The sequence below is a fragment of the Capra hircus genome, chromosome 3 (genome assembly GCF_001704415.2).
Source record: "Capra hircus breed San Clemente chromosome 3, ASM170441v1, whole genome shotgun sequence".
NCBI lineage: Eukaryota > Metazoa > Chordata > Mammalia > Artiodactyla > Bovidae > Capra > Capra hircus.
In genome coordinates this window covers 104,351,682-104,373,405 of record NC_030810.1, presented here as the reverse complement: position 1 = coordinate 104,373,405, position 21,724 = coordinate 104,351,682, and the positions used below count along the sequence as shown (strand labels likewise).

Sequence of the window (21,724 nt, the reverse complement as noted above, 5' to 3'; positions counted from 1 at the left end):
CGCAGCTGACTTTCCCTGCATTGACATCTGTGTAGCGAGAGAAATGGTGCTTGGCTACAAGAGAATGTGAGCTTTTCTTTCTGTGAAGAAAGAATGAGTTTTTTCATATGCATTATTTTACTGTATTCTCTAATACTATTGAGAGTTGATCCTGTTAGATCTGGCTTGCAGAGAAGGAAACAGAGGCCCAGAGAAGTTAAGTGACTGGTCCAGTGGCACATAGCTAGTGAGCAGCAGAGATATGACTTGAATTCTGGCTTTTTGGTTTCAAATCCCATGTTATTTAGAAAAAGACAATGGTAATTTTCTTTGTTAGCCATCTTGTTCTATTTGAGGAGAAGTTGGCACGAGTGAGTCTCATTGCTGACTGTTTCACAGTCACAATTTTATCATGTATAGAAATGCTTGAGAAAAGGGAAAGAAAGGGAAAAATGCTGGGAGTGTCCTTGTGACCTGTGTGCGTTTCACGGCCAGTGTATGGCTAGTGCCATCAGCCAGCAGGCTTCAGGGACTGTTTGGTCCAAGAGTCTCATTTTACTGGGGGGTATTGTGGTCCAGAAGAGTGATGCAGCCTGTCCGAAGCCAGGCATTTATCACGGAGGTGGCTGAGACCTCCTGGGTCCTCTGATGGCAAGCCCAGGGCCCAGCCCAAGACTTCTTGGTTATGAGGCACCCTGGGTTCTTGGCACTTCTCTCTTCTCAGGCCTGTCAGAGACCCAAGTGCCCTCTGAGGCCCCCAGGGTCCACCTTCCCATCCCATCATGCAGCTTTGCCTGTTTTCCTTATTCTAAAGTTAGACATCCAAGGATGCAGAGTGTCTGAGTGATTCCACTCTGGGCCACGAGTGACCAAAATCAGATTCTGGTGGGATCCAGGCTGGGCAGTCACTCTGCAGAGGCCAGGAAGAGCCAGGGGTGTATTTAAATCAGGCAGCTTACTGAGCTAAGAGATGAGCATTAGAGTGGAAGGTGTGGAGGGTGAATGAGAATAAGAGATCATAAGAAAGAGGCAGGATAAGAGCAGAGGAAGGAGGAAGTCAGGGGCTTGATTATGGTAAGAAAGCACCAGGTTGAGGAAAGAAGCCGAGTCTCAGCAGAGAACATCAACCAAGAATACAGTCTTCCCAGCCAGTGGACGAGGGGCTGGATTTTAATTTGCATAACATTAATTAGCAAGAGTGTCCAATTAGGACAACCATTATAGGGCCACACTATTAAGCTGATGCTGAAATGTCAGTCAGTTTTGGAGCCTCTCCATGAAATCGAAGGAAAAGTTGACCTTATTTAGCAGAAAAGAATTCTAAATCAATTATTTCCCAAATCGAATGCATAAAATGTAGATCTTAATTCAGGAGATACAGACTTTAGACGGTATCACGTCTTCCCCTTTGGGGATTCCAGCCAGTGACAGAGATCATGAATGGGGCTCGTATGCTCACATGCACACTCATTCTTGGGGGAAGACACCTCCCCATTTTTTACCTGATACGTTTCACTTGTTTTCAGTTCCCCTCTAGGACTCTGCTTGCAAGTACGGTTTTCTGTTATTTTCAGATGTTCCAGCAATAAAACACATTTAGGACTTCAAAGTCTCTGGGAAGATCTACCGTAATCATTACAATTCTGACTTGTCTTTGGAAGTTCCAAGGCAGGAGGGAGAGCAGTTTATATGGCTGGCTCAGAAGCCAGAACACACTCCATTACACTCCACACAGCCTCGGGGGAAGAAGGGCTGGAGCGGTTCTGAGAAGGCTCACTGCAGAAACCAGAGGCTGGAAAGGTCTGACCAGCAGGGCAGGTGGGGTGTTGATGGATGGGCAGAGCACAGGGCCTGAAAGCAGGTTGTCTGGAAAAAGTCCTGCCTCCATTTTTTGGCTACATCCTTGGACAAATTAGGTGACTTCTCAAAGTCTCGGTTTCCTCCTCTGTAAAAGGGGGTTGACAATGCTCACCGTGCATGGCAGGCCCCTACAGCAGTGCTTTGCAACAGATTGTTGTCATCAACGAGAAGTCGTAGATCTGTGAAGGGCTGGTTCTTGTCTTGGAGCAGAACAGGGACCACGCAGATGCGGGCATCTTGTAGGAATGTGGTTCACCCTTCTTCCCTGCTAGGAATCCCTTCTACAGCACCCCGATGGCTGTAGCCAGCCTCTACTAAGATGGCGCAAACTCAGCATCTCACATGGGAGTCTAGTTCATTTTGAAGGCATGGCGGGGGTGGTGGTGGGAGCATGGTAAATAGAAAAATCTGATGTATAGCTAAAATCTGGGCTAGTTGTATGACCTTGGAGAAATCACATTGTCTCTATGACCCTCAGTTTAAAAAAATTATTTATATTTTTGGTTGTAATAGGTCTTTGTCGCTGCGTGTGGGATTCCTCTAGCGGTAGAGAGCAGAGCCTACTCTTTGTTGCAGTCCTGGGGCTTCTCATTGCCGTGGCTTCCACAGTTGCAGAGCCCGGGCTCTAGGCATGTGGGCGTCAGTGGTTGTGGCGTATGGGCTTAGTTGCTGCATGGTCTGTAGAATCTTCCTGCACCAGGGATCCAATCTATGTCCCCTGCATTGGCAGGCAGTTTCATATCCATTGCACCATCAGGGAAGTCCATCAGTGTTCTTTTTAATCAGTAAAATGGAGACATTATGACCTCATCTGTAGGGTGAGGATGCAAAGTAATTTGTGTAGAAGGCATAGGCTGGGACCTGGTATGTAGCTGACACTTAATAAACATTAGGTCAAAATAAAAGTACTATTATTAAGAAGCTTCAAGAAGCACTCGTTAAGCACCTGTTGTACTCAGAGCATCAGAGGTAATACAGTTGAGTACCCTGACACTTAATAGAATCATACTATATATTTTCAGTCATTTTTACATTAAAAATAATTGGGAGTATATATATATAGTTTTGGGGTCTGGATTGATCACTTGATAGTGAATCATGAGCCTTTCCTGATGTCTTCAAATATTCTCGACAGAAGTGAGGGACAACATAGTGTTCCATCACTGGCTAGTCTCCAGTTTGCTTACCCACTCTAATATTTGGGAGCATTTAGGAATGAATGGCTTTGAAAAAACAACTCTCATCTGTTGAGATATGATTTGTAAGCATTCTTGCGTATTAAGGATTGTTACTCTATTGTTTAAAAGTTCTGCAGGGGAGAAGGGTTGATCGGTTTGGGTGATCACAGGGCTTGTGTATGTATGTACACACACTTGTCCATCCTCCCAGGCACTTCCATCCAAGGGCCAAAGGGACTCATCGGGCTGGGAGGGAGTGCTGTGATCAACTCAACCCAGTCCTGCAGGCCCTCAAGCCCCACAGGTGCTTGGGTTTACTTCCAGAGTTATTTCGCCTCTGTGAGAGGAATCTTCCACTTGCCCAGCACAAGCTGCCAGGCCTGAGCTGCTGGAGGGGTCCTTCTAGCTCCCTATCCATGGACTTTGCTTTAGTTTTTGGCCCCTTTTTTTTATCTCTTCATGGCGTGCGTCAGCTAGCCAGCCCTGATGGCTGCCATCATTCAAAGAACCATGTCAGTTTCAAGCTTAGTTGGAGATCAGACAGCAAAGAAAAGATAATTCAGCATTTTAACAAATAGAAAACATTCTAGTCCAGCTGACTTCTTTGACATATTTTTGGCTATTAAAAATGGTTGATGGTTTATTTTTTATTGACATGTACTAGAGACTGTGAAGAAATCTGTGAAGTAGCGAGCATTCTCGCTGATCCTGTACACATTCATCTCCCCATGGGGCTGGAGCTGGCCAACGAGGTTTCACTGGCCAAAACCAAGAAGAGGGTGGAGTTGCCTTTTACGTAAAGGCTTTGAGTTTTAGAACAAAAAGAAGAGGCTCAAAGGAGAGGAGACAGCATCTGGCCCCTTTCCCTTGATTTCTTCCTCTAAAAATAATGGAAATAGACTTGGATTCTGATTTCAGTTAATTTCTGCCAAAAGAAATTAATTAGAGTTTGAAATACGCAGCTGATCCCAAATCCTTCCCTGGGGAGGCGTGATGCTCCCCAGATGTCTTCAGACCCCTTTGAGAAGAAAGTGATGGTCATTTCTGGCTTGAAAACATTATGATCTGTTCCCAGTTGATTTCTGAAGGGGAAGTGGCCTTATCCTCAAAGTCTGAGTGTCCCTGAATTCACCACCTGCTCTTCAGCCCCAGTAGGTCTTTGTGGTTTGGATGTGTTTCAGGCACCCGATAGTGCTTTCAAAGATTGGAACCTTCCAAAGGGCTGAAATTGTGTTGTTTTGTCCTGGGCCCTTAATTGGAGCAGTATAGTACTCCTCGAGACATCTCTATGCGTGGGTGCTGAGTAAATGATTGCAGGCTGCTCTTCATTAAGTGTAGAACATACAAGAGGCTAAATGAAAAGTGGCTTATAATTAGACCATCATCTGGGAAGAGCGAAATGGACATCTTTCCCTGCAGCTGGATGGTCCTACCTAGTATAGAAAGTTGGGGGTCTGTGTATAAGCCAGTTTGGAAGCTTCTGGTAGGCAGAGGATCTCTGTAAATATTCTATAGTGTCTAGCACACTGTTGGACACCTAGCAGGTGCTCAAGAAATGAGAAGAGGTTGAAATCGTCATGAAAGGAAGAGAGAATGAGCTCTTGCATGGGTTCTCCCTTGGGTTCCCAGTGCTAAGTGGGCCCAGAACTGTATCAAATAGGTGAATGGTAGACTGGCAGACACCAGGGAGAGCTGTTCTCTTTCCATCTCAGCCTGCAAAGGGTGATTGAGAACACAAACTTGGGCATCAGGGAATCCTGGGCTCAAATCCAAGCCCTCCACTGATTCCAGTGGCTGCCCCATATTGGACCCCTCCCCCTCTAATGCTGGAGATCTCAAGTACCCCTCCCTCTGTCTCTGAAAGCTTGCTTTCTTGGATAGTGATGTCTCCCCCCTCTCTACAGGAGGTTGCACGTGGTGATTAATTATATCCCACCTTTGAGACCTGGAGGAGGAAATGGAGACTCACTCCAGTATTCTTGCCTGGAGAATCCCATGGACTGAGGAGCCTGGTGGGCTATACAGTCCATAGAGTTGCAAAGAATCGGACATGACTGAGGTGACTTAGCATGCACTCACGCCCCTTTGAGACACTTTCCATTATTATCTTGTCATTTCGGTCTGTGTAAATGGACACTTTTCACATTTTTATTCTGTTTTCCCTGAAGAGTGGGCTGAGCACTTGTGGGCGGTGAGTCAGCGGCCTTGGCTTTGAACCCTGGCCTGAGCCACTCACCCCTCTGAGCCTTTACCTGTAGTATCTATAAAGTTGGGTGAAAGACCTAGGGCTGTCTTGAGAATGGATGAGAACAAGGTGTGAAACCACCTTGTAAACAGTAAGGTGCTTTGTAGACACCAGGCATTTTATGATTCTGGAGCACAGGGACTGTTTCTCGTGTGGCAGGCGTGTCTCAGGATGCATGGGGCTACAGTACCGTGCTTGGAAGTACTGCCGGCTCTCTGCTGCCTTTGTTCAGGGCTGTGTTCCCGCCTTCCTCCGGGTCTGGGAGCCGCCTCTGCTCCCTGGCTTCCAAATGCCCAGGAGGTACCAGCCCTGCAGAGAAGGTGAGGGAAATGACAGTAGCCATCCCTCACAGGGCCGGGTACCAGGCTAGGCACCTTACTTATTGTTATTTAGTTGCTCAGTCGTGTCTGACTCTGCAACCCCATGGATTTGCAGCATGCCAGGCTTCCCTGTCCTTCACCGTCTCCTGGAGTTTGCTCTAGCTCATGTCCATTGAGTCGGTGATGCCATCCAACCATCTCATCCTCTGTCATCCCCTTCTCCTTTTGCCTTCAATCTTATAGAGTACCTTTATCTTTCACAGCAGCCCTGAGAGGTAGGTACTGCTATTATCCCCATCTGATGCCAGAAGCCACTGAGTGCAGAGATAGAGTGAGCAGCTTGAGATCACAGGGCTAGTAAGTGGCTGTATCAGTGGTTGGATCCAGTGGGCCGGTCTGGAGCTCTTGCTGCTAACCATGTGGGTCCCCTAAGCTGCCCTGGGGCTGGAGGACTGCAGCAGAGGCCAAATGACCCACCCTGCCTCCCCCAGCCTCAGCTGAAGGGACCCTCAGGGCCCTTCTCCTGCCCAGGAACTTTGCTGTGCTCCTGTGCTCAGCCCCCTTCCTCTCCAGGAATTCCTCCACTGCCCTCGCTTCCTTCCATGCCCTTGGCTTAAAATGGGAGAGCCACCACCAGGACATTCTCATTCATTCCTGAAAGAACTCTGCATTGTCAGGATGGAGGGGACCTTGGAATCCTTTGGTTCAGGCTTGTTAAGAGGAAAGAAAGGCCGAAGCTGGCACAGTATTGATGCTCAAACCAGATAATAGCAGCACAGAAAAGAATTATGTTCATATGACTTATGAGTATAGAGGCAAAAATTCTAAACAGCACATCAGCAAACTGGATCCAGCCATGTATAACCAACATAATACATCACGCCCAAGCAGGGCTCATCCCAGGAAGGCAGATACGACTTAACCCTAGAAAACAGAGGCTCAGAGGGCAGCTGCGGAGGCTGAGCCAGCCCAGGGCCCAGCCCAAGGTGCTTTCGGGGATCTGGCTACCTTTGCTGTATCCTGCTCCTGGGGGGCGCTGGTGACAGTCTTTCCTTTGCTGTCGCTGCCCCTCACCCCTTTACGTAGCCTCAGAGTGGAATGTTCTGTCCTGGATTTTTTTCTAATCCTCTCTTTCGGTTTCTCCTGCAGGATTCCATGTTTTCACTGGCCCTGAAATGCCTTATCAGTCTGTCTACCATCATCCTTTTGGGTTTGATCATCGCCTATCACACACGTGAAGTCCAGGTAGGTGCCCTTGCCCATATCCCTTCATGCAGGGCCATTCCTCTGCTCCAGGCTGAGCCCGCCCCTCACCCCCCCAGGAACTAGCTGGGGGATCTCACCAGACAGTATCCGAGATTGTGGCTCTTCTCTTTTGATTTGGGCCCTCATGGGAGAGGTAACTGTGATGCTGCTCTGCGGCTTTAGAACCATTGTGATTATCCCAGAGGCAAACATGGCTTCATGTTTTGGGGACAGTCCTGCTCAGAGTCTTCATTTTGTACTGTGCTACTGTAGGGCTGACTTTGCTCTTTCTATCTATTGCCGGAGCCTTTCTTAGTGTGAGCCACTGAATCTCCCAAGGGAAGCATACCTTCCTCCTATGCCCTTGCATGCATGTGCCTGCGCACACACACACAACACACACACACACCCATGCACGCACGCACGCACACGCACACAGACACTGCACCAGATAACACTAGGAGTCCGATGGTGTGTTTACCGCTTCCTGGACTGTGCCAGGAAGGAGTCATTTTCTAGATAGAATAGAATCTGCTGTGGTCGAGGAGGCCTCTGTTTCTTGCTGCCCAGGAGTCACTTGGCACCCAGAGAAATATTGGCCTGGCCTCTGGGGTGTACTCCAGTTTGGCTGCTATAAGGAGGATGGTTTGACCTGGGTTGGGAAGGGCAGGCAGGAGTGAGCAGGTCGGAGGAATCTCCTCCTGACGATGGGTCTCCCGCGTCACCTGGCCCTTGCCGACCTGCTGTGCCGCGGCCCTGGGTGGTTCTATGGTATCCAGATGTTTTTCCTCACTTGCGTACACATCTGACTGTAACCCTGTTCTTTGGCTGGAGGAGCGCAAATAGATCTACATCTGGGCAGCAGGTGAGAAATTGACAAAGACCAGAACTCCGAGTTGGGAAGGCTGGGGCCGAGACTCGGCCATGACCTCTTCTCACAGCAGGTGTCTGGCCAGCCCTGTGGCCTCACTGGGCTGGAACGTGTGAACTTTTCTTTGTCTGGAACATGGGGCTTTTTATTCCACTGTTTACGGGTTGTTGTGAGGATGAATGGGTAGTGTATGAGAGGGCTCTGTGAACTTTAAAACACTTCAAATACCGTACCTCTTGTCACCCAGCATTTCTGAGCTGAGTGGCTACACAGGCAGAGATGGGTGAGCATCTTCTGCTCCTGGGAGGGTGGTCTGCTCTCCCGTTGCATGTCAGAAGCCACTGCAGCCAGCCTCGGGGAGGGAGCCTTGGCTGCAGGCCACCTTGGCTCCGCTCTGTTGATGACCAGAGGACACTCGCTGAGAAGGTGGGGACTCTTTAGTCTCTGGAGGGGTCACAGGTGCAGGGACAGAGCTTGTGCTGTGAAGGCTGAGAGTCCCAGACACCACCAAGAAGGTTCCTTTGTGGGGTCCGGCCTGGACAACGCCGGTGGGTTTTAACCCCAGGAAGGAGCCAGGAGTACAGGCAGGAGAAATGGGCAGGAATGGGAGACGGGACCGGGAGTCACAGTCGGGGCTCCCAGCCAGGCTCACCCCACCCCAAACCAGCTGTGGGATCCAGGTGTTTCCTTAGTTCCTCTGAGCCCCTGGATCCTCATCTGGAGGCATCTGTACTACGCTATAGCACCTTGATGAAAGTGAAGGAGGAGAGTGAAAAAGTTGGCTTAAAGCTCAACATTCAGAAAACGAAGATCATGGTATCTGGTCCCATCACTTCATGGGAAATAGATGGGGAAACAGTGGAAACAGTGTCAGACTTTATTTTTTGGGGCTCCAAAATCACTGCAGATGGTGATTGCAGCCATGAAATTAAAAGACACTTACTCCTTGGAAGGAAAGTTATGACCAACCTAGATAGCATATTCAAAAGCAGAGACATTACTTTGCCAACAAAGGTCCATCTAGTCAAGGCTATGGTTTTTCCAGTGGTCATGTATGGATGTGAGAGTTGGACTGTGAAGAAAGCTGAGCGCTGAAGAATTGATGCTTTTGAACTGTGGTGTTGGAGAAGACTCTTGAGAGTCCCTTGGACTGCAAGGAGATCCAACCAGTCCATTCTAAAGGAGATCAGTCCTGGGTGTTCATTGAAAGGACTGATGTTGAAGCTGCAACTCTGATACTTTGGCCACCTGATGCAAAGAGTTGACTCATTGGAAAAGACTCTGATGCTGGGAGGGATTGGGGGCAGAAGGAGAAGGGGACGACAGAGGACGAGATGGCTGGATGGCATCACTGACTCGATGGACATGGGTTTGGGTAGACTCCAGGAGTTGGTGATGGACAGGGAGGCCTGGCATGGTGTGATTCATGGGTTGCAAAGAGTCGGACACGACTGAGTGGCTGAACTGAACTGAACTGATACCACCTTGACCTGTGCAGGGGGTCACAGAGGCCAGAGAAAAAGGCAGAGCAGTGAAGCTCAGCTGTGATCCAGGCTCGGGGAAGAGGGAAAGGAGCTGGTCCAAGCCTCACGCCTGCATGGTGAATCTACTCAGCTTGACTGTTGCTATTTCCACTCCAGGCCTTGAAATTGGAAGAACCTGGTGTCCCTTCTCTGATTCTCTTGGGGTCCTGCCCTGCCATCCCCAGGGCTGGCAGCCTTAGCTCTCAGACCTGACCCCACCCAACTGCAATTGTGACCTCAGTTCTTAAAAAGTGGTGGGGCTGGCACCTAGCTGGGCACACTTTGTCCTTTCTCACCTCACAGCTAGTCTCTGCTTCTCCCTCATTATGGGCACCAGAGGATGCTATGTCAGTTACTTGTCTTGGCCTGACACTCACAGTTCAGAGCAATGAAGTGAAGTCAGTGAAGGCATTGAATCCTGGCTCAGACACTGAATCCTGGCTCGGACACTTCAGTCTGAATGCCCTTGGGCCAAGAACAACTTATAACAACTTCTCTGGGCCTTGGTTTCCCCATGTGAAGTGTGGAAGTCATACCATCCATCTTGCTGAACTTGTAAGAGGGTGGGTCCCTTTCCTGTGACCTCTGTCCCACTGCTTCCAGCTGGGCCTCATCTTACAAGCTGTGCCCACCAGACGGTCACTGTCAGGACCGCCCGGTACTGGCAAGTGGTTGGACTTCTCTGTACCCTGCCTGCACGCTCAGCTCCCTCCGCACAGTCCGTCATCCTACCTGGCCACCAACACGTGGGTTGTAGCCAGAACGTGGCTCCTTCTGTGCCTCTTACCTGTCCAGTGAGTATCTTTCTTCTGGAAAGTTCTAATGGGACCTCCTTTTGCCAGAGGGAATCTGGAATGGTTTGGGCCCCGAGAGCAGGGCCTTCATACATACTCACCTGACCATACTGTAGTTTCCTGTTCTGGTTCTTTTCCCCAGCCTCAGGGACAATGATGTTGTGAATCTTTGTATTTCCAGGGACCCATAGCGTGTGACAGGGAGCCGGTTTTCTACAGGGGATGTTTTGAATGAAAGGGTGCTGGATTCGAGATGTCTGATTTCCAAAGTCATTTTGACCATTACTTAGCCCTGTGGTCTTGGGCCTCAGTTTCCACACTTGTTCATTGGGGATCCTAAGCCTGCCACACTCCAATTCTGTAATTCTCTGATTGAGGTCTGGTGCCAGCCAGCTAGGGGACCTGCCTCCTGAGAGTGTGAGTGGAAGGAAGGTAATCCCAGGCACGATTACTTATCCAGAGGGGCTGCTTGGATAACCTCTTCTGTAGGGAGAGGCCAGCCACTGCTCATCTGTTGGGAAGCAGGGCAGGGACAGGGTAGGGTGAGGTCAGGGGCTTGTGTCAATGATATGCTTGCCACTTCCTTATCCACACCAGCTGCTGGCCACTTGGCTCAATTGCAGCAGGAACCGGATGGCCGTGTTTCCACCTCCCCCCAGCCCTGCCCCAGTTGCTCACACCCAGGCCCCTGGCCCCCGCCCAGCACACACAGGAGGCCAGGAGTGCTTTCTGGAATAGGACAACTTGTGTTTTTGATAAAGAATTCTGAAACATTATTGGGAACCTCTCAACCAAACTCTGGCTTCAAGTCCTGCACTGAGGCTTAGAAGGTTCTTAGAGGCGATGGCATGTACCCCTTACCAGTGCAGGAGGCTCCCCCTCTGTGGGCCGGCCTGTCACTGACTGGGCATTGTGAGTTTTAGAAAGTCTGCACCTCCAACTGAGAGGAAACAGGCCTCTCTGGAACGTCCACTCAGCCCAGCTCTGTTCTGGGACAGGGGAAAAAGGTCCCTAAGCTTCCCACGAGGCAGCGCCTGTCATCTGAGGATGATGTCTTGGAGTACAGAGGCTTAAAGACCCAGGCATCTGTTCCTCAGGCTAATGTGTCCCGAAAAGAAATGAAAAGCAAAATACTTTGGGTTTTGTGTTGTGTATCAAAACTTTGAAAACTGAACTCTCCTCTGGGGAGTCCATTTATTCCTGTAGTTTGGTGATCAACAGCACCTCCCAGATCGGCTGCCAGCCTCCTCTCCCCGCTTTGCACAATCACACTTTAGGGGCCATTGACATGTCCCTGACTCGACTTGTCGTAAAGCACTGAACTCTCTCTCCCTCCCTTTCTCTCTCTTTTTTCTTTCGTTTGAAGTATAGTTGATTTACAATATTGTGTTAATTTCTGCAAAGTGATTCAGTTATATATATATATATATATATGTTCTTTTTAAGATTCTTTTCCTTTGTGATTTATTACAGGATATTGAATATATTTCCGTATATAGCTATACAATAGGTCTTTATTATCTGTTTTATATGTGGTGGGGTGTATCTGTTAATTCCAAACTCCTAATTTATTCCCCCTTTGATAAGCATAAGCTTGTTTTCTATGTCTGTGAGTTTGTTTCTGTTTTGTAAATAAGTTCTTCTTTTTTACTGTGCTCAGTCATGTTCAACTGTTTGCGACCCCACTGACTATAACCTGCTAGGCTCCTCTGTCCAGGAGGAGGTTTTCCACGCAAGAACACTGGAGTGGCTTGCCATTTCCTGCTCCATGGGATCTTCCTGACTCAGGGCTGGAAGCTGCGTCTCCTGCGTCTCCTGCATTGGCAGGTGGATTCTTTGCCACTAGCCTCCCATAAGTACATTTGTGTTGTATTTTAGATTCTGCGTGTAAGTGATATCATGTTTATTTGTCTCTCTCTTTCTGACTTCCTTAGTATGATAACCTTTAGGTCCTTCTATGTTGCTGCGATGGCATTATTTCATTCTTTTTATGGCTGATTAGTATTCCATCATGTATATACACAATACAGTATCTTCTGTATCCATTCATTTGTTAACGGACACTTAGGTTGCTTCCATGTCTTGGCTATTTTAAATAGTGCCACTATGAACATTGGGGTGCACATATCTTTTTGAATTAGTTTTCATCTTTTCTGGATAGATGCCCAGGAGTAGAATTGCTGGATCATATGGCAACTCTATTTTTAGTTTTCGAAGGAACCTCCTTTCTGTTTTCCAGAGTGGCTGCACCAATTTACATTCCCACCAACAGTGTGGGAGGCTTCCCTTTTCTCCACACTGTCTCCAGCATTTATTATTTGTAGACTTTTCGATGATGGCCATTCTGACTAGTGAAACACTGAATGCTTTATCGCTCCCCTGGATCCTTCCTCCCCTCCCCTTCTTATCCATCTAGCTTGTTCATTCATTCCGTGTGTACCTAACAAGGGCCTACTCTGTGCAGACCCTGACAGACACCCAGTTCTCTGTGCTGGAAACCTTGAAATCACTTTTGCTTCTGCAAGGGGTTGTCACTGTGGCCCTAATTAATGTCTTTAGTGACATCCTGAAAGGCAGGATAGCAGGAGGCTGAGAACACAGATTTTTTAGTAGTTCAACGTGGGTTCTGGAAAATACTAACAATACCCACCACAGGGTTGTTGTACAGATCAAATTAGACAATATGTGCAAAACATCTTAGCTTCAATGAGGATGTGTTTGCAGGCTGACAGCAAGGAAAGGATATCCCAGGCAGAGGCCTCAAAATATACAGAGCCTCTGAGACGGGAAACAGCAGAGTACATTCAGAATGCCTCGAGGACAATGTCCTGGGCAGGGGGTGGGTCCACTCTGGAGCATGGCAGGACCAGCGGGAACTCATCTGTCTTGCTGAAGGGCTTTAGAAGTGTCCTGTGGGCAGCAAGGAGAACCATGGAAGGGGTTTAAGTTAGAGAGACAGATGATCAGATTTGCATTTTTGCTGCAGGATGGCAAATGTTGCAAGGGGCTGATTTCAGAGGCAGAGAGCCTAATTGGAAGCATGTTTCCATGGTCGAAATGAGGGATGGTGACACCCTGAATCAGGGCAAGACCAGAGCTGGGATAGGAGAGACTGTGCATAAGAGATGTTGAGCAAGTGGAATAGATCAGGCTTGGTCACCTGTTAGGTTGGAGGTACTGTCTGTGGGAAATGAGTCCAGCAGTTGCTTGGTTAACTCAGTGGCTGGCAGTGCCATTCATTATGGTTGAAACCACAGAAGGAGGTTGAGGTGGGAAATGATGACCAGGTTAGTTTTGGACATGTCCAAGTTGAGGTTGGCGGGAGGGTGGGCATCCAGCTGCCTCCAGGATAGTGATAAAGAGGATAGGCCTGGTGGGAAGGGGGCAGTGGGATGAGAGGAGGCAGGGGACAGACCCCCAGAAGGACATCATCTAGTGAGAAGTGGGAGGAGGCAGATAAACCCACAAAGGAGAAGAAAACAGGCAGGGAGGTCAGAGGAGACCCCAGGGGAGGGAGCGGGAAGCCGGGACAGGGAAGGGAGTGTCAGTTTTGTCAGAAGGGGTCAAGAAGTCGGGGACTACGCTGGTCCTTTGCGTTTGGCTGTGGGAAGGTCATTGTGCCCTTTATCAGCCCTGTCACAGGAGTGGCAGTTACAGGGCAGTGGAAGGGGAAGGGAGGACCAAGCAGGAGGTGAGGAAGTGAAGACACTGAATGCTGGTCAGTCTTCTGGGAAGTTTGGCTGTGAATCAAAGGAAGGCAGAGTGGCCGCCGGGGAGGACACAGTCAGGAGGGAGAGCTGCTGGTCTGCGTGTGTGACCTGGAGAGACGGCACTGTCTGTCCGCTCGCAGGAAGGAGCCAGTGGAGAGGGAGAGGAAATACCCAGCAGCCAGCTTCTGGTCTGGGCGCCCCAGGGAGGAAGTGCCCTGGCTGAGGGCCTGGGGGAATGGGGTCGGGGAGGGAGCGGGTGGGAAGTGAAGGTACAGCTGCATCTGGAGGTGTGGCGCCGAGCCTTGGTGTCCTCGATGAAGCCATGGGGCGGGAAGCTGCAGGACAGTGCCTGGCACAAAGCGGGGCTCAGATAACGTTTGTCAAATTAAAATGGGGAGACTGCTGTGAACCTAGCATGGGGCATAGGCAGTGGCAGATTTCCCGTCATCCAGTGCGGATGGGGACTTTAGAGATCATTAATTTCAGTCTGTGATTACTGGCCATATTCAACGTAAAAAGCGTCAATCAGATCACAATCTGCTGTTGGCCTCCAGAGCCTTCTCGTCCACTTCAGATCTGACAGAAACAGAACAACAGTGACAAGATACTTCAGCCTCATGAATCTGAAACACAGGAGATCAATAAAAGGGGAGACTTTTAAGTTCTGTGTAAATGTGGATATTTTTATGAAGGAGCCACAGAATTCTCAGCTTACAGGGAGATTACTTCAGATTGTAGGACATACAAAATTATATTCAAGAGACAGCTCATGTTACAGAACGGCTCACATGGCCTGGCATGATGGTCCCGTAGGTTGGAGTACCCTCCCGGGCACGTGAAACCTGCTGTCCGGGGAGGTGGGCATTTGGAACACAGGAGGTGTCCCTGGTTCATACGCTTTGGGCCTGTGTGCGATCACTCACTCAGTCATGTCCGACTCTGTGACACCATGAACTGTAGCCCACCCGGCTCCTCTGTCCATGGGATTTTCCAGGCAAGAATACTGGAACTGATTGCTATTTCCTTCTCCAGGGGATCTTTCCAACCCAGGGATCGAACCTGAATCTCCTGTGACTCCTGTATTGTCAGGCAGATTCTTTACCACTGAGTCCCTGGGAATTCTGGTGCTTTAGGGGTTCACTGCTAAATGAGTTAGGTAGCAGTGTCTTCCCTTCAGGGAATGGAATGAAGGTCCAGGCTGAGTCTTGCTCTGTTCCCTTACTCTCTCTTCTCCTTATAGAAGAAGCTGGGCTCAGGTCACATCTTATCTGTTAGGTGGGGACTACTGTATGTCAGGCATGGTGGATCCAGAAGTAATTGAGACCCAGTCCCTGCCTTTGGAAGCTGCTTGTCCTAGGCCTTGATCCACTGGGACCCAGGCTGATAAGCTTTGAGGTGTGAGGTGTGTGTGTGAAACGGAGGGAAGGGAACCTCTCACAGGGAGATGAAATTTTAACCAAGCAGTGTATTCACCAGGAGCAGAGTTCTGTGTGTGTTTGGGATGAAATTGGCCTGGAGCATTTCAGGGGCATTGAAGAGGAGAGAAAGGAACGTTTGTCTGTCTTCCAGGGGAGGAGGGAGCTGCCTCACCCTGGTGGGGCTGGGATCTCTCTCCTTGTGAGCTCCTGATAGACATTTCCTAATGGTGTCTGTAGCTGGTTGACTGGTGGGTTTGAATGGCCTTCACTGGGGCTCATGGATGGGCCAGTGGCCAAGGTCCTCCTTTAGAGTTGAACAGATAGATCGGGGACCCCTGAGATCCTGAAGCCCCCCGGATAGCCCCTCAGCCTGCTTTGGCTGAGGACATGAGCTCCTTCAGAACCTTAGGCCTGACTGGAATGTTCTGGATAGTGGCCTCCTCTGCCAAGCTCACGTCCATTTCTTGCCCTATGCCAACAAACACTCCCTAGACAGATGGCCGCACATGAGGGAGACTGGAAATGGGGAATGTGTCCAGAGGACATATGTGCTGGGACACATGTGCATGAGGGGCCCATGTGCTGGGCCTCCCACTGACCTGCCTGCACCTGGACGGCTGAAAGGGAAGGAGGAAAGAGGGGCCAGTGCTGCTCAGCCCGGATACCACGAGTCCTTGTCAGACGCCCCTTCAAAGACAGAGAGCTGAGAGGATGACGCAGTAGAGCCCCTCGGTGACGCGGTGTCACCTCTCGTCCAGTGCTGCGTGTTTTTTGGAGCGTTGTCATGTATATTGTCAGACCTCTTGCCTGCCTGACTTCACCCCTTTGACTTTTAGGTTTTTACCTCCTCCAGGAAGCTTTCTGGCTGCCCCCACTCCCTGGGCAAGGTGCCCCTTCTAGAAGTTGGCTGGGTTCTGATGCGGACACTGCTTCTCACCTGCGTCTGCTCTGGCCGCAGGTCCGTGGTGGTGGGGACTGACTCGGATTCTCTGCTTTGTGCCACAGCTGAGAGCAGCCGGCACACAGCAGGGATTCGATAAGTGGGACCAAATGAATGAACAACAAGCCCAGGGGGCAGACGGGTAGATTGATTCTTTCCTCGGTCCGTAGAAGACCAAACTGAGTCTCTTTAAGGCTGAGAGACTGGCCTGAAGTCCCTGGCTTGTGCATCATAAGGGGTCCAGGCTCTCGGCAGGCTGCCCGCTGTGAGCTGGGCTGGCCAGGCCCACTGTGACCCTCTGCACACCCTCTTGTCCCTTCTTGTCCCCTCTCATCACAGGCCTTGGTCCCAGAGCCTCTTCACACTCAGGTCTGCAGCTGGCCATGGATTGCCATGGTTACCACTCCAGCCTGGGCAGTCTCTGTGTGACATTTTGGTTTTATTTGCTAAATATTTGAACACTTAGCTTTAACCCTTTCTGCCCCAGAGAGGGCTTTCCTGCCATGTTGGCCTTCCTTAGGGGTGGTGGCCTCCTGCTGCCATCTCAGGCCCCCTCAGCGCCCAAGGGCGGCGTGCCTAGGGAGCAGCAAGGCTGTTTCTCAGCTGCCTGTGTTGACTTTCTGTTTTGGCAGTTGGAAATGTCATCCTGTGTCATGCTTCTTGACAGGGCGTGTGCTACGTCTGTTAACAGGTGTGAAAACCATTGCCCTGGGCATGTTCAGACTTGCCCCAGCCTGGAGGGCCAGTCCCAGACTTCCGGAGTCAGCTGCCTGCAGCTCCATTGACTTCCAGGCAGTCACCTCTTGCCAAGTCCTCCAGAAGTTCCTCAGCTCCAGGACTCCAGGATGTCAGAGGTGTCCTCTTCCCTTGACCCTGGCAGGGGGACAGAGGGGAAACTGGTTTCGGGAGGAGTCACTGTTTGTAAATGGGGAGGTGGTGTCACCTCACCTCCCACTCCCTTTCCCCTGCTGGTTCAAGATGAGGTGGTGCCTGGGAGGCTGAATCCACCCAGCTGTGCGTTACCTTGGAAACCACTCACCTAGCCTTGGGAAATGAGGAGGGCCGAGGCATACTTCTCAAGAAGCTTCCATTATAATTCAGGGATACAAGAGATCATTGTCCCAAAACAGACAGCTAATGAGTGATGGGGGGAGAAAAATAGCCCAAGTGCCTGCCCCATCCAAGGCATTTCCTCCCAACAAGCCTCTGCCCCCTTTGCACTGTGCAAGGGGCCTGGTCTGTCTGGGGTACTGATGACAGTGTGAGCTTGGGTAGGCTACTTCTGTCTCTACCTGAGTTTTGTCACCTGTAAAGTAGGCAGATTAGATCAGATGATCTCTGGGGCCTCTGATTCTATCCAGTATTCCATGTTGGAAGGATGCTCATGATAAGGAGAGAAAAATGTAGACAGAGTGGCTATGAATGTTTTGGTTTTTTTTTTAATATTTATCTTTATTTATTCATTTGGCTGCACCAGGTCTGAGTTGCGGATTGGGAGGTCTTCGGTCTTCACTGCCGCATGCAAGCTCTTAACTGCGGCATGCAGGATCTAGTTTCCCCCACTAGGGATTGAATCTGGGTCCCCTACATTGGGAGCTCAGAGTCTTAGCCACTGGCCCGCCAGGGAAGTCCCTGAATGATATTTGATAGCAAGAACGGATAAAGTTTGCATTCAGGAGGCCCTCATGTGAGACTGTCCAAGCAACCTGTCCCTTCTCCTAACTGCCTCCCTTCCCTGTCCGCAAAGGGAGCTGGCTATCCCCTTAATATAGCCTTGAACTTGAAATAGCAAACAATCAAAAGGACAGTTCTTTGGCTCCAACACACTTAAGTTTAAAGGTGACTCCTCTTAAGTCTCTTACAAATAGAATCTGGTCAGACATCTTAAAGCTTTTAGGATAATTAAAGTCAGTGACCGAATTCCCTTCCTCAGCACTCAATTCCAGCCTCCTTTCCATGAATACAAACTCCCACTTCTTCAAAGTCACTGGGGAGCAACTGTTCAACTTAATAGAATATTCTGTCTCCCTGTGAGTGCAGATATGTAATGTCCATAACTTTTTCAGAGTTAATTCATTCTATTTTGTATTGTTCTTTTAAAAATATTTGCGTGTGTATTTGACTGTGCTGGGTCTTAGTTGCAGCGTGCAGGATCCTTTAGTTGCGGCACGTAGGATCCAGGTCCCTCACCAGGGATGGAACCCTGGGCCCACTGTGTTGGGAGTGTGGGGTCTCAGCTGCTGGACCACCAGGGAAGTCCCCATGCTGCCTTCGTACTGCTGTCGCTACTGTTTTCAAATGATGGTCTCTTCATCCCTCATCTACATCAGGGATGGGCGTCAGATCCCCTGTGCCACGTTCTGGACCCTGCAGGCTAGGGAACCCCACTGCCTGGGGAGGTGTGTTTGGAAAGCACCACAGGGTCCCAGGGCTTCCTCCCGATTAGGACACATCTTGCTCAGTTATGAGCTCCATGAGGGCTGTGCTTCCTTGTAACCGTCTCAGTGGCTGTCCCTGCTGTGCTGATAAGGGGGCTGTACGTAGTAGGAGTGCAGTGATTCTAAATCTGAGCTAAAGAGAACTGACTCTCTGAGGGTTTGGGAAATTGGGAGGCATGGTAGAATTTTTACTGTTTGGAGACTTCATTGCCTTATACGGCCAAGAAAATGCTGATAATTCTAGTCTCTGTTCAGCAGGAACCTGGTAAAATGACATCTTTTTGTTTTCAAGAGAATAGATGGCAAAATCACCACTGCTCAAATTCTCCCAAACCTGATAATTGGAAAAGAGATGAAATGTGCCGAGTTTATCTTGGAATTAAAGAATTCAATACAATTCAATCCAGCAGAATTCCATTTCCTCTGAACACATCACTGGTACAAACCTGGTGGGTGTGTGGGCGGGACTCTGGGCCCCAGCTGTAACTCTGTCATTAAATTTTTTTTTAATTGTTGTAAATGGATATATAAAATTTACCGTTTTCGCCCTTTCTAAGTGTACAGTTCCGTCAGTGGGAGTAAGTCCATCTATAATGTTGTGTACCCATCACCACCGTGCATCTTCAGATGCAGGTTTGTCTTTTTTCTTTACATAGACCATTTTTAAAGTCTTTATTGAGTTTGTTACAAATTTTTTCTGTTTTAAGCTTTGGTTTGTCGGCCATGAGGCATGTGGGATCCTAGCTCTCAGAGGAGGCTTTGAACCTGTACCCACTGCATTGGAAGGCAAAGTCTTAACCGCTGGCCTACTACGGAAGTCCTGACTTGGTCACCTTTATGTAACCTTCAGGCACCTGATGGCTCCTGGGTGTGTGGGCTCCCCCTCTGAGTGTGGGGATCTCACACTCACCTTTCACACACTCATCTCCTACCAGCATACCCCCTCACTGTGTCAGTCCCTGAAATTACCTTCACCCCATCTTGACACCCTTATATCACAGGCCCAGGTTCTGATTCCAAGTTTAGATATGAAAAAAGGTTTGTAAGCCCACAAATGACAAGAATGCCAGGCTCTATTTGTTGATCTCTTACGGGCCAGAAGTTGTGTCATGATCTCAGCGGATCCTCAGGTCAGTCCTGTGAGGTGAATTCTGTTATCATCCCTGCCTTATAGATAGGGCAACTGAGGTCTAAGAAGGTAAGTGACGTGGCCAAAGTCATGCGGCTGGTGAGAGGCAGAGCTGGACTCAAGTGGACCATCTCCAGGCCCTTTAAGCTCTCATTAGGTGAGAGCTCCATCCTCGGTCTGTCTCTCCTGCCCCTAGTTCCTGCAGGATGAAAAGGCAGCTTGAAATTTGGGCTCAACCATGGGGACTCCTCTCCAAAAAGGGGCAAGAGCGAACAAGACAAAGCCCAGGGCAGAACAAGCCAGACGCTATTGGTCCAACCCTGCAGCAGCACCCCAGGCCCTTAGCCCCAGTTCCAGTTCCAGGAGGGAGCCCCAGCCTCTGCTCTGCCCTGTGGTGGCCCCTCTGACAGTTAGAAACCCTTTCCCTTGAGAGGGAAATTTGGGGGAGAATGGATACATCTATGAGGCTTCCCAGGTGGCACTAGTGGTAAATAACCTGCCTGCCAATGCAGGAGACATAAGACCTGGGTTTGATCCCTGGGTTGGGAAGATCCCCTGGAGGAGGGCTTGGCAACCCACCCCAGTATTCTTGCCTGGAGAATCCCATGGACAGAGGAGCCTGGCGGGCTACAGTCCATAGTGTCGCAAAGAGCCCGACACAACTGAAGCAACTTTGCACGCATGCACAGATACATGTATATGTGTGGCAAGTCCCTTCACTGTTCATCTAAAACTATACCCCAATACCAAATAAAGAGTTAAAAGAAAGAAAGAAAGCAATCCCTTCCTCATGCTAATTCCCCTCTTGTCCTCCCCTTTGGTCCCAGGCCTACCCCAAGGATGAGGTCCAGCACCCTCAGGGAGCTAGGGGCTGCTAATTCTAAGTGGCTTTCCATCCAGGCTGGATGATGCTTTGGTTTCCCTGCCTTCCCTCCCAATCCCTGCTTGGCTAGAGCCTTCTTTGAAGCTCTGGCTGCCTGGCTGGGTGCCCTGTTGGGTCTTGTTCTTTTTTGTCCTCCCCCAACCCCACCGCCTAAGAGACTGGCTCCTGCTTCTCTGCTAGCCGCTTGGCCCTCAGGGCTTCCTTGCTGGCTCAGCTGGTAAAGAATCCGCCTTCAAAGTGGGAGACCTGGGATCTATCTCTGGGTTGGGAAGCTCTCCTGGAGAAGGGGAAGGCTACCTATTCCAGTGTTCCGGCCTGGAGAATTCCATGGACTATACAGTCCATGGGGTCCGCAAAGAGTCAGACACGACTGAGGGACTTTCACTTTCACTTTCTGGCCCTCAGGACTAGTCAGCATCTATCTGGACTGCGTCTGGCCTTCCCGTTGGACACAGAGCCTTTGGCTGCCAGTGTCCTGGGTGCATCAGGCATCAGCAGCCTTCTCAGTTTCCCTATCCCTCCTTCCTCCTCCTTCCAACTGTCCCTGTGGTCAGGGGTCAACAGTTTCACACCGAAGCCCCCTGGGATTGGACACAGGACTTCCCATTGTCTTCTGCTGCCCATATGAAACATTCCCTGCTTCCCTGGCACTCGTCAGAGCCCTGTCTCCATCCTGCCCACTGCTCTGTGCAGCGCCCTCGCTCTGCACTGCCTGAGGGTGTGAGTTGCTCAGGACACAGGACCGCCACCATTCCGTTACTACAGCCTAAGACAACTAGTGCTCCTGACTGGGACGGTAACCCATTAGCCCACATTGAATGGAATGTTTGCTAAAACCCTCTGTCTTCTACACAGAGCTGCCAAGCCAAGCCACAGGCCTCCACCCCCTTGTCCCCAAGCTCCTACCCTTGCTTGTCCACTTGGCTTTTGGGGACAAGAGCTGCGCCTGTCGTTTGCATCTGTGTTTTTTCCCCATGTTCATTTGGTTTCAGCCCTTCACTCTAGTCTATCTGGGTCTTTTAGCATCTCACTCAGCAGCCTGTGTTTGGGGCCCTCCTGGCTTCATGTCTTCTCACATTTGATAAGCTTGACTGTGATAGCTTCATGCAAGCCACTGATACAAATGTGGCACCAGAAACGAAATCTGGGGAAGTAAACTTCCTTTTGTTGAATTAAAGGCAGGAGGTATAG

General features: G+C 49.8%; 1 protein-coding gene across 2 annotated transcripts in view; it reads left to right on the top strand.

Moving 5' to 3' along the window:
* KCNN3 (potassium calcium-activated channel subfamily N member 3) overlaps window positions 1-21,724 on the top strand; it is a 170,871-nt gene that overhangs the window by 38,569 nt on the left and 110,578 nt on the right. For both annotated transcript variants that reach the window (XM_018046204.1, XM_018046203.1), the window contains exon 2: window positions 6,732-6,827. In XM_018046204.1, coding sequence (XP_017901693.1) covers window positions 6,732-6,827 — 96 coding nt within the window. The remainder of the gene's footprint in view (window positions 1-6,731; window positions 6,828-21,724) is intronic.